Source organism: Sphaerodactylus townsendi, linkage group LG06 (genome assembly GCF_021028975.2).
Source record: "Sphaerodactylus townsendi isolate TG3544 linkage group LG06, MPM_Stown_v2.3, whole genome shotgun sequence".
Taxonomy (NCBI): Eukaryota; Metazoa; Chordata; class Lepidosauria; order Squamata; family Sphaerodactylidae; genus Sphaerodactylus; species Sphaerodactylus townsendi.
Window position 1 is genome coordinate 40,953,990 of NC_059430.1, and position 12,985 is coordinate 40,966,974.

The following is a 12,985-nucleotide window of genomic DNA, read 5'->3' on the forward strand; positions in this document are numbered from 1 at the left end:
GAGGAGGAGGGAAAAGGGTGAAATATGTCGCCTTCCCCTTTAAGAGGCGGAGGCAAGAGAGTTTGCGGAAGGGATCTCTCCAGGAGCACGAGCCTATTGGCTGAAGTGGTCTCGTGACCTCAGCCGACTCCTCCTCGGGCCCACCCCCCCTCGGCCCTCCGCGTTCCATTGTGTGTGCGAGCTGCGTGCGTCCCCGCCTCTTCGCTGTGGCCACGCCTCTTTTTTCTCTTGGCTCATTTCCGGCCGCCGCCGCTCGCTTCCCTCTGAGGAATCGGGAGAGTGAAGAAACAACAGCCGCCATTTTGTTTGTGTGTGAGCGACTAAGGGGAGGGAGCGAACGGGAGAGCCCGAGCTGGGTGGGCAAAGCCGAGGAAGGGGGAAAGCAGCGCGAGAGACCCAGAGCAACTCAGGGCTCCTGGCCGGCCAGACCCGAGAGAGCCCGAAAACTGCGTGCTGCACCCACCACCAGCCTCGCAGCCAGGAGGGGAGGGGAGTCCGTCCTCCCGGCTTTGGCTAGTGACTCGGGACCCCGGGTGGACCCCACCCACGGCCCCCCTTGGCTTCTGAGGCCGTCCGCGGGGCGAGGAGGCCGACTCGGAGGGCGCTCTGCGGCCACCCCCACCCCCCGCCGGTCCTCCATGGCGGACCTGAGACGGAGCCGCGACAGAAGCGCCTGAGGCACCGCGTCTCCGGTTTCGAGGAGAGCCTTCTCTCCGCAGCCCCAGCGCTCGCAACCATCCCTGTTCCCCGGGGAGGGGGGAGAGGGGGAGGGGCTGCCGTTTCCTCCTCCTGTGCTGGGATCGATCCCTCCGCCTGACCAGAAGGGGGGCACCCTGCCTGCTACGGAGAAAGAAAGGAAGGGGGGGGTGTCGAGCCCTGAAGCCCACCCACCTCAGCCCCCGTCCCAGGATTCGCGCTGCCTCCATCGGGACAACAATCCCTCCTCCTCCTCCTCCTCTTCGTTCCTGCACAACAAGATGTGAAGCGGAGACTCCTGGGATTTAGCTTCATCCTCATCCTTACGGCTCCCCTTTCTGCAGCCATTAGTGACTGGCGAGAAAAGCGCAGGGGGAGTTGGGGACCCTCGACGCGCTCCTCCTGACCCCCTTCCCCAGCCCCCCTTTTCATTAGCAGTGGGCATTTTCTCTCTCCCTTTGCAGGCTGGTTTTGGAAAGAGTGGGGAAGAAACTGGTCAGCGGAGGAGAGCGATTCTTTCTCCTTTTTGCTCCTCTCCTCCTTCGCCCGCCTCCTTGTGGCGATGAGGAGGAGGAGGACGACGCCGAGGAGGAAGAGGTTGATGGCGGCGGCGAAGAGGCAGCAGCAGCAGGAGGAGGAGAAGACGACGACCCCCCGGAGGATGAAAATGGTGGTGTTGGCAGTGACGAGGAAGCACCAACAGCAGAACAGCCGGATTTAATTTGATTTATAAATCCACGAGCCCTCTTAATTATTCTTGGGAAAGGGCTTGATTTGTTCTCGTCCCGATTTCTCCCCCGGCCCGGAGGAAAGACTGTTTCCACACCCTGTTTTCTATCTGTGTTCCCCCTTAATCGCTGCTACCCAACGGAGACCGATCCCAACAGGCAGAAAAAGAGGAACTTTGGCGCTTTCTTGCTCAGCTCCTTTTCTCCTTACTGTTATTCAGCTGACTCCGGATTCAAGGAGGAGGTGACGGTATTGGGGGTCCCCATCTTCTGTTTGGGCTCTGTTTGTCTAAAAAGAATTAAAAATGGCCGAGAATGTGGTGGAGTCGGGCCCGCCTTCAGCCAAGAGGCCTAAACTCTCCTCACCGGCGCTCTCTGTCTCTGCAAGTGATGGCACAGGTCAGTTTTGAGCAATAGATCTTCCTTTTTAAGCACCCCATAAGTGTCCTTTCTGTGGTTCTCCTTTCCCTATCTTGTTTGCTGGTGCGTTGCTCACCACCCTTTTGGTAGGCTGTTTCTATGCCTTTTTATGTACCCTGTTTTTCTTTACACCTTGCTGCATTAGTCCCATTGGATGTTTAATGGTTGTTGCCTTTAATTTTTGGAGTGGCTGAAAGCAAATCAGTTTAATTGGTTTCTGCAGCACTTCGAACCCTCAATAGTTAAAACTTTGCAGTTTCTGTATCTGATTTCTTCATGAATGCATGTTATTGTACAAATATCTTTTTTTACTTATTTGCGTGTATGTGTGCATGTAGATTATTTCAGAACACTAAGATATGATACTCAGTTCTGACTCCTTTTTTTCTCTTCAAGCTTTATTTTGTTCCTGTTGATTTCAGTAGTGATGGTGTTTGAGTGAAGATGTACTATTACTGGTCAGTTAATGTGTAAGATCTGCATACATTCTTTAATTTATTTGATGGGAATTGCTTTGCAATATGGAGTACATTTTTTGGCTGCATCTTGATTCTCTGCTCTGCAACCAAAATGTCTGAAGTTCCTATATAGGCTTGCTGGATATATGAGAATGAGTATAGCTATTTGCTGTGTTGCTAGCATCATAATGGCTCCTTGAGAAGAGTAAGCCAATTTGGAAACACTGGAACTCCTCTGGAGTTGTGGGTGCAAGTTACAGGTGTTCCATTTGGTAACAAATGAGTACTGGGTTGTGTTGGAAGTTAAAGGAACTGTTCTGTTGTAGAATGAAATTGACTGCACAGGACTGTTTTGCTGTAGCTTGGGGAGGATTGGGAGAAGTAGAGAAAGTGGTGATCAGTCTGTGTAGTAGTCCTTAACTCCTCGTAAAAGATAACTGATCTAGGATTTTTTTCCAGGCCTCATCTAGGTATTGTGGTTGCTGATAGCCAGTTTTTGTTCACTGAGCATATTAATGTTACTGCAAATAAAGGGAAAGGTGACTGATTTATGTGACACATAGCAATATATTTAACTGTCTTATGGTTTGAATACTGACTTGACTAGCATGAAGTTTAATATTTCTGGTATTAAAATTCTTTGGTGAAGGCCTCTTCAGTAAATTTAGGACCTTGAAGATAACTTCAGTCAAGCAGCACTGGCTGTATTTTAATACTGGGTGCTACATTTACATTTAGCCTTAAAGTCAATAAGTTCTATAATATTAGGACAGTAGGGTTATAGACAGTTTCTCCCTGATTCAAGAATTACTACTGAAAGTAAACACTGTAAGTGTTCAGCTTTCTCAGAATTGTGCTTCAATATAGTGTTTAGATTTCTGTTGTATCACTTTCCTTTCCATTGTAGATGGAATAAGAATATGTAAATTAATCTGACACTTAACATAGAAAATGCATCACATTTAAGACTAGGCAAATAGACTGTCTCTTCAACTACTGAATTAAAAGCACCATATTAAATGCCATCCAATTATTCAGCTTTCTGGTTGGTGTAAATTATTCGTTCTAGCTGACAAGGGGAATAAATAATTGTAGAAGCAAACCGTATAACTTTGTGGAATTGACACAGTTTTTCTTACGTGAGTGGTTCCTTTGCCCATGAACATTATGTTGCACAGTTAGCCCCTACATCTTGAATTGCTTCCTGTATATTAGGCCTTTGCATCTTTCTGCTGCTGGTTTACAATGAGTTTATTGTCCTGATTGATTCTTACCTGCTTTCCTATTAATTTTTCATTAATAGTTGCTAATAATATGAATGAATTCTGTTATACTTTGTTTTTCATCTGAATAAGATTTTCTTGAAGATGCAGTCAAATTAAGCTACTTTTGGCTAAAATCTTGCTTCAACTGGGACTGCATGTGTTTAACATTCAGTGGTGCTTTTATGTTGGAGCTGTGATTTTGATTGTGGTGTTTAGTTTTAAGAACTATAGCGATGATGGCTTTTCTTTATGTCATTGAGTGTAGTTATACAGAGAAATTGTTCAAAAATGCTAACATGTGGAATGATAGTAAACCCAATTTCTGGGGAAAAAAATGATTAGCTTGTTTCCCATAATGCTGCATCACAGTGCTGCGTCGTTTTCCCAGCTATTTGAATCCCTAGCTGCTTTATTTCTTTGCTGTTCTGAACGTCTGGTGCCTTACAGCATATTTAACCAATTTGGTGATTTGTGCAGTTGTAACACATTTCATTCAATTGCTGTATTCATTGATGGAAGGGGTGATATGGAAAGTGTAGGAATTCAAGATTATTGGCAGATTAAATTGTCTCTATCACAATAATGTAGTTGGTGTTCGGTACTATGTTTCAATGTTGAATAGTAGTAATGGTTGGATTCTCTATATCAACTATGTTAATTTGCTACAAATTTAAGACATAACACTTCTCCAAACCAATATTTTTGTTATGTGTTTATGGTGAACAGGTGTCAAATAGGACAAAGATGCTCTACTTCTTGAATTTGAGAGTTGAGAAAAGTAGTCATATGTGAACTTTGCAGAAAACACCTGATTAATGCCCAGAATTTGTTTGATAAAAAGAATATAACCACAGTCCCTCAATGTGGTGCTTAATGGAAACTGTCAAATTTGTAGGATCTGTTTTATAGAATAGTCCAGGAACTCTATCATAATAATGTAAGTTAATGTGAGTGTACTTTGAGTTTCTACTACTGTAATTCTGTTTTTTAATAAATAAAATGTGTACTAGAATTAACATTATATAAGTTAAAATCTCTTCTTGCAGAGAAGTGTTATTTATTAAACAGTGAAATGCATAGTAGGTAAGAGGTTTTGGTTGAAACCAATCTCTACTGGTAAAAAAAGGCTTCTGTAATATGAGAGCTATTCCCCCACCACAGATTTTTGTGTTGTCTACTTACTGACTACAACGTAACCTGTAAATGGGTAGTACATGTGCTTTGTAATTCAGATTCTGTAGGCTAAGATTCAAACATTGGCTTTAGGCATACTTAGGATTTTGGACTCCCCTTAAGTGTTCTTTGATGGTTTCTCTCTGTTTCCAGTATAGTAAGACCTGTGCGACTGCTGTTTTAAAAGGATGAAGTATAAGCAATGGAACTGGTCTCTTCCTTCCACTTCATTCATGCCCCTTAGCTCTGAGGGGATTGGCAACATTGGCAACAAGCTAAAGTGACAACTGCTCTTAGTAATCAAGTACAAGTTTACTATATTGTGCTACAGTCTATTGACATTGTGTCAACACATTAGATTATGAACAAAGAATTATAAGCCATCTCCCACAGAAGACTGAGTATATCCCAGTTCAAAGAGATGGAGGGGGGGGGGGTGATGAACGATACAGATGCCTGTACAGAAATGATCAAAAATTGTTTAGAAGAAAAGTTAAGTATTAATGTGTGACTAGCAGCATGATAGGTTTGGGGTAATTTGCTCCAAAGAAATAAAATAATCAAATACATACATGTGCACCAGGAGCATGAACTATATGCGCCCTACTTGCACAGTAAGGACTTGAACTCAGATCTCCCAGATGCCAGTCCAACATTCTAAATGCTAATATGCTGGGCTCTAGTTCCAACGACTTGTAACCAAAATGGCTTTGGCCTTCTCTCCTCATCCCTGTGTAGTAAGAACCATTGTCCTCACGCCAAGGGATCCTGAGGTGCTAATGCAGAGTGTTCATAGATTTGTCCTTTTCCTCATCAACCCAGTTAATTCAGGTTTCAGTTTATCCTTAGTTGCATGCCTTGGAGATGGGAGTCCAGAAGAAACTGCAGAGTGTGTCACACTGCCTTAACTTTGAACTGCACATGTGGCTGTATTTTGAAAAGCCTGCTGCACATATAAGGTTCCTTTCTTTTCTGCAGCCCAGCTTAGTTTCTTTGTCATTAACTTTAATCTCACTAAAATTAGAAAAGAGAATACACCAGGGGCCCCTACCTTTTTGAGTCTGTTGCAGGCAGAAGGTAGAGGCAGCAACAAAATGGCTGCCCTAGCTTACTTTTAGTCACACAGTTAAGATCTTTGTACTGTGGTTGCAGCTACTGCCAGAGCAACATTTTTTGAAATATGTACAACCATTCAAATTTCTAATGGTCAGTCAAAAGCCTTGATCAGGGTAACGCCTCATTCAGTTTCTGAAAACACTTGTCAGGTACCATGGCACCCACAGGAACCGTGTTGGAGATTCCTGGTATACACTGACCAGTTCAATTCTGCTGCTGACCAGGGGTAGGGCTCCCCAATGTTATTGAATCTGTGGGCTCTTTCATAATTTTTAGAATGATATTTAGAGTCTCATACCAAAATGGCTGCTGGAAGGGTTAGTAAATGGTTGCCGCAGGGCCTGGGTCCAATCAGTACATTAGGAGATTCCAAGCCAAATAACCTCCTTTGATGGAGCCAGAAGTTTCCAGTAGGTACTTCAATTGAATGTAAAGTTTGTGCTTCCTGGGATCTTTTAAACCACTTCTTCCATGGAAGTGAGGGGACACCATGATTGGTTAGTAAGGAAGATACTTCAGGTAAGAAGCAAGCGGGTCCATGTTTGTCCATAATTGTATCAGTGGGTCACTGTAGGTTATATATAATAAGCAGAAGCGCTAATAACTTTGAGCAACAGGTTTTCAGCTAAGAGATCATAACACAGTAACTATTTGCTTTCTTAATACCTGTAGCACAAAATGATTCCCCTCCCCCTGCTAACAAATGTAACAGTCATGTTAAAAAGGGCAAGAGCTGCTAAGGACAACTGTAATTTATGTGAGCTGTTCAGTTTTGAATTGTGGCTGTCTTTTGGCATTGTAGTCATTGCAGTGCAATTGTTTAACAGTGCACAAGACCAAATACTTTGATTTAAATAGCGTCACCATGAGTGAGATGGTTGCAAGCTCAGTGAGAGAATTTATTGTCCAAAAATATGCAACCTGAATGTGGCTCAAGTGTTTTAAGAGTTCTTCAAGAGATAAACATCAGCATGATGACATAATCAGACTAAATATTAAATGTTTTGACAATCAGCTTGAAAAATATGTACAATCTCACTGAGCTTTTTGATCAGCAATCTTGTAAAAATGTTTTTATACAACATTAGTATATTGCAATAGTCACTTGTTCCAGCAGCATAAACTATTTGGTGTTTTTTTTTTAACATAAACTAAAAATTGAACCCTCGTAAGTCCTACTGCAATTTAAGCTCAGAGTTTATGGTGCTGCATATCATAGTTTATGCAATGAATCTAATTATATTTACACTACACTTTTCTTCTAGTTTGGTGCCCAAAGCAGTTCCCAGTTCAGACCCATAACAATATAAAATACAAATAATGGCTGCAGTTGTTGCTGTTGAAGCAGCTTGATGAAATCTGATTACAGGAATAACAATTTTGCTTAAAATGATGAGTTTTCCCCCCAAAATATATTTTTTAAAATCTAGGGACATGAGTTAATTAACACAAATTTATTTACAAGGCTGCCAAGTATTTTGGATTTTGCATGGATATGTCAGATCCTAAGCACTCCCTTACATTTCATTTCTGTCTGCTGACATCTTGCTTTATGCATATATGAACACGTGCGTGAGTGTACTGCCTGAGCATAACATAATACATATGCTAAACTAGCCTCTAGTCAACAAGGTTTATGCTACAGCAAATTATTTCTCCAAGATAGCAAAAATACTGTTGTGACAGTTCAAATACAACTTCTACTTTGTCAAAATAGATCTCAGTATTGCAGCAGTGAGATGTTGAAAAACAAATTTAGTGCCACCTTTGGGAGTCAGGCATGAAGCACGTTGGGTGAATTTAATCTAACTACCTCATAGAGTTGTTATAAATATAAAATGAGGAGCATAGTTGGAGAAAGCATAAACTCTTTGAAGGAAGGACTGGATAAGATCTGGCACATACAATGAAATAATGATTCTTGTGACCACTTAGTGTTCAAATATTTTCTTAAATAAAATAACCCTTGAATCGTGTATTTCAGAATTCTAACCCTTCAGGTATTGAAGAATACCATCTTCAGGCTATAGAAAGGCAGGCTATAAATGAAGTGAATAGGCATTAACTAGGGCCACAGTTCTGTACGGGTTTTTCAGTGCTGATTTCTCATTCATGTTTTTTCTATTTACTGGTGGCAAATCTTTGTTTCATCAGACTTGCCCCAATTTATAATATAGTGTTTGGGCTTATGCAGGTGAAGAGCTGTATGTCTTTCCCCCTGTACTCTATCAATTTATCTTCTTTACCTTGACTTTGCATTGGTGTCTTTTATGTGCTAGAACTTGGCCCAAAACTTTTTACTTCTGGGAGCAGTTCAAGAACATGTAAAGTAATAGTTCAAGTGTTAATAAAGCGATTAGTCTCTGAGTAACCATGAGCAGTGCTGCATATCACTCAAACCCCATACAAGCAATTTCCAAGCTTTCTTAGCCTAACTGGAGAAAACGTGAACAAGAGTTGCAGCAGCACTAGGAGTAAAAATGAGTTATGTGCGGACTCTTTCTTTTTCCTGCTGTATTTGCTATTATAGCAGGGATGTGTTTTCATAGCTCCAGGTCGATGCATCCCTTATCAGCTCAAAGTGTACAAATAGCAGCACTCTTAAGAGAAGGGACTTGGGACACAAAGCACTGATTTGATTGATGATCTGAATATATCTGATGGACTTCATTTTTGAAGGGTCATAGTTGTGCTGTGGAATATACTTCAGATCCAAGAGAGACCCAGGTCACTATCCGATCCCTTGACAGAGCAATTACTAGTTGATTCTGGCAATAGCCCATATGACAAACCTGATACAAAATAAAAGTGATCATTGTTCTAATCTAGTATACATTTGAGCTTTGCACAGAAATGTCACCGAGCTTAGCTACAAGTTAATTTGTCAGCTGAGGATTGGCAGATCACTTCACAAAAATCAGAGATCTTTTGGTGGGACATAGTCCAGAGCAGTTATCAACTTCGACAGGATACATAATACAAATATGCAGTATAAAACCCAAACCCCAAATATACAGCATAAACCCCAAACTGCAGAACAGCATATAGCTCTATTCTGTAAAAGCAATCCCATAGTAGATTTTTGTTACAGTAGCAGTAACACCTTAAGATCTGAAAACCAGTAGCACTGTAGCTTTTATAAATGTACTCTTTGTGCCTAGTATTACACAAAATACCCTATGATAGTGGAGTAACTAAAAATTGAAGCTGCATCGCATATCTCAAGTTTTGCAAATATATTCCTCTGCCATACTCTTGTGTTCAAAAACATTTCACCCCTTGGTGGAGATCAGTTTGAAGGATAACAGTTTGGCAAATGTTTCATGGAAGTGCTAGGACTTATTGTCACTTACCGTCTGGCTTCTATGATTCTTTTCTGTTTCATATGCTTGCGTTGAGCAACATCCTTCAGAAATACTAGAAACTGCAAATCACTGTGTTGAAGAGAAATGTAGAATTTGTTCTGACCCTTCTGTTGTGTTCTGATGCAGTTTATTCATGATACCTATACTGAATACAAAATGCTTCTATAAAATGAACTTTGCCATTACAATGTACTACAGGAACATTGTGAAATAAATCACACTACTTTTTTGTTGGACTCATTTCAGTAAATTGTTTTATATTCTTAATGGCTTAGGCATGCAAATTCAGAAATACCAAATAAATGTCATAGAACATTCTATGCTCTGTTGACAACAGTGAGACTTTTAAATGTGATCAGAATTGGGTGTCAAGGTTTTGTAGTTTTTTGTGAAACAAGATTTGTGGGGGTTGGGGACATGAAACCCTGAGAAATAACATGGGGGGGGGAATCTGCAGTTAGAAGGAGGAATTAGATTTAATATGAATGTAGTACAGTATGTGTGAGGCACTGCCCTCTCAAAAGCATTGTATAGGTCAGTGGTGGCAAACCTATGGGAATTGGCCATGCTGGCAGGGGCTGATGGGAATTGTAGTCCATGAACATCTGGAATGCCATAGGTTCACCACCACAGGTATAGGTGGTGCTTGCCAGGGTCTCATTTCTCCCTGGAAAAGCCAGCAGCATCTGTTTACGGAAGAAGCTCCTTCCTTTAAAACATGCAACTGTTAGTATGATACAGTGATCTTAAATTATGCAGCCATCACTCTGTTCCCAGGTAACTACAATTTTATCTTACTACTACACAAAATTCTACAAGGTCAGTAGTTTTAATGCTGCTATTTTACATGGTAAAAATTTCAGAGAGAATTGTGCTCCGTTCTGTATTAAACTCTTATATTCTTTATTCTATTGGGGGAAGTGGCTGCTATACCACAGGAAATTTGAATTAGGGTTAGTTGGTCAAAAGTGTCCGTTGCCTCAAAGGAGGGTTTGGCTTTTGCTTGTTAAGTTGCATGAATGTTTTCTTGACTCTGCTAATTGATATGTATTACTGTTTCTGGGTGAGGAAGATTTAAAGAGGAATCACTTGGTTTTGCTGTATTTATGCTTCCCTCTTTGCTGAGATTAGCAGACATTATGGACTTTATCCACAGCTTTAGTCCCCATAGGACTGTGGATGCATTTAGTCCCCAGGACTAGAATATTGGCACATTCATTCTTCTGTGGAGGCCAACACTTACATGGAGTGCTGCTTTGTTACCTCCCCCCTCCCTGTAAACTGTGCCACATCTGTCCATCGGTCCATGTTGTATAGGAGCAGGCCACTGTATGGTAGTGATGAATTTTCTCCTCTCCTAGTGGGAGAGCTTACTGCAGCAGCGGCATAGTGGTTAAGAGCAGGTGTACTCTAATCTGGAAGAGCTGGGTTTGATTCCCCGCTCTGCTGCCTGAGCTGTGGAGGCTTATCTGGGGAATTCAGATTAGCCTGTGCACTCCCAACACACGCCAGCTAGGTGACCTTGGGCTAGTCACTGGCTCTCTCAGCCCTACCTTCCTCACAGGTGTGAGTGGGGAAGGGAAAGGAGTTTGTAAGCCCCTTTGAGTCTCCTTACAGGAGAGAAAGGGGGGATATAAATCCAACTCTTCTTCTTTTACTGCCTGACTACAACTTTTCTCACAAAGAGGATCTTGTCCTGGTAAGGAGTTATGCTGGGCTGGCTTCTCAGGAGTACCTGTGCCTTAAGGGTTACCAGGCTACACAGCAGAGACTTGGAAGCAGATGAGGCAGGTGCTAAGCAAGCTGGCTGTGAAGAAGTCATGCATTGTGCGTTGGTTGCAGAATCCTGGAGTGCACGTGCATCAAAACTGTGTGAACGCTGTCCATTTCTAACCTTGGGAATGTTATCCAGTAAACCTGTAAAGATGCTGAAGAATGTCCCATCTGGACACCAGCGATATGATACCTTTTGTAGCTTGTACTTCTCCTTTCAGTGGAATGAGGCTGTCCTTTGGTGTAGTTATAAGCGATGAAGTGCATGTATGTGATGGCAGGCTTTAACTTGCAAGTTTGAGCAGAGAGAAATGGTCATGGTTTGGTTATGACCTTCTTAGGGAATACTAGGGTTTCAAGGAGTTAGGTATACATTTTGTGTGGCAAAAAGTGAATTTAATCTTAGTTAACTGCCTTATGAGTGTTTAAGATGAATTGTACAAATCTGAAATTGAGGTATGCAGAATATACAAGCAATTTCTTACACAGTGACCTAAACATTGTGGGCACATCTGTAGGAAACTGCCTGTGATTGGAGTCTTTAGTTGCAGTTATCGCTTCCAACTAGCTGCACACAGGAGCACAGAAATATATTTTCAGCTGCCTCACACTGCTGCAGGGAGACAGTAAGTGGGGATGGACCAAATCTAATTTCATTACTTAAACACAGCTACTTTAGTCTGCTTCTTCATGTAAAAAAGCCAACACAATTTTTTGCTAGCCATTTGATACTGATTTGTTGATGTGTTTGTGAAGTAATTATTAATTGTGGAATAAAATGTCACAATGGGTAATTTAGTACCGGTTTTTGGCTCCTGGGTCAAACTGTATAGAAAGTAACTGTATGTAGATTGTGGACTTTGTAGCATCAGACATATAAATATCCATTTGCCTGTGGTTAGTGAGAATTGCCTAGATAACCGTGGAGAAACTATTGTAAATTAGGTGGCTTGCTTGAGTGTCTGGCCACAAATGACTTAACACAAGTGTGTGAGGACAGTAACTTCCAAGATTTCTGTAGTATATTACTAAATTATATGGGCTTCATACTGAATTACTACTAGTAATTGAATAAGGGAGCCTCAAATTGTGGCAAGGCTTAACTGCTATCTAGTGGTAAACTCTGCTAGCTAGTGGTAAACTCTGATTTGATATTTATCTGATATATTTTTGTGATTTAAAAAAAGCCACGTTGGCCTATATTATATGGACTACGCTGAGCTACTGTATGGAAAGTTATTATTTTCTCAATAATCATTGTTCGTTTTAAGTTAATAAACCCCCCTCAGGGGACAAGGTAGGCTAGAGGCACATCTGATGCTGGTATCAACTCTGGGAGAGCCAGAGCTACTCCCTCCTCATGAAATCTCATCAACCTCCTTGGATCATCCACAAGTCAGAGACTCTCCTACCCACCTGACCACTTCAAGTCTAGTACTCTGCCAGGACTCCCCACCACTTTGAATGAAAATTCCAGTGGATGAGTCTGTTCCTGCAGTGGAACTGTCCTGTGACATTTTAAAGAGCCAGCCTCTCCCTGCCTCAATTCCCATAAAGTATCATAGAGTTGGGAGAGGGTACCTAGGCTATCTAGTTCAACCTTCCCTGCTCAGTGCAGGGTTCAGCCTAAAGCAGTGGTGGCGAACCTATGGCACTCCTGGGGGGGGGGGGGTGGGGGGGGGGGGGGGTGGGGGGGGGGGGGGGTGGGGGGGGGGGGGGGTGGGGGGGGGGGGGGGTGGGGGGGGGGGGGGGTGGGGGGGGGGGGGGGTGGGGGGGGGGGGGGGTGGGGGGGGGGGGGGGTGGGGGGGGGGGGGGGTGGGGGGGGGGGGGGGTGGGGGGGGGGGGGGGTGGGGGGGGGGGGGGGTGGGGGGGGGGGGGGGTGGGGGGGGGGGGGGGTGGGGGGGGGGGGGGGTGGGGGGGGGGGGGGGTGGGGGGGGGGGGGGGTGGGGGGGGGGGGGGGTGGGGGGGGGGGGGGGTGGGGGGGGGGGGGG

General features: G+C 43.1%; 1 protein-coding gene across 1 annotated transcript in view; it reads left to right on the forward strand.

The window, feature by feature from the left end:
• Positions 1 to 274: 274 nt before the first annotated feature.
• EP300 (E1A binding protein p300) overlaps positions 275 to 12,985 on the forward strand; it is a 136,115-nt gene continuing 123,404 nt past the window's right edge. Inside the window, 2 exon segments of the mRNA XM_048501536.1 lie at positions 275 to 1,827; positions 4,894 to 4,897. Coding sequence (XP_048357493.1) covers positions 1,730 to 1,827; positions 4,894 to 4,897 — 102 coding nt within the window. The 5' untranslated portion in view covers positions 275 to 1,729.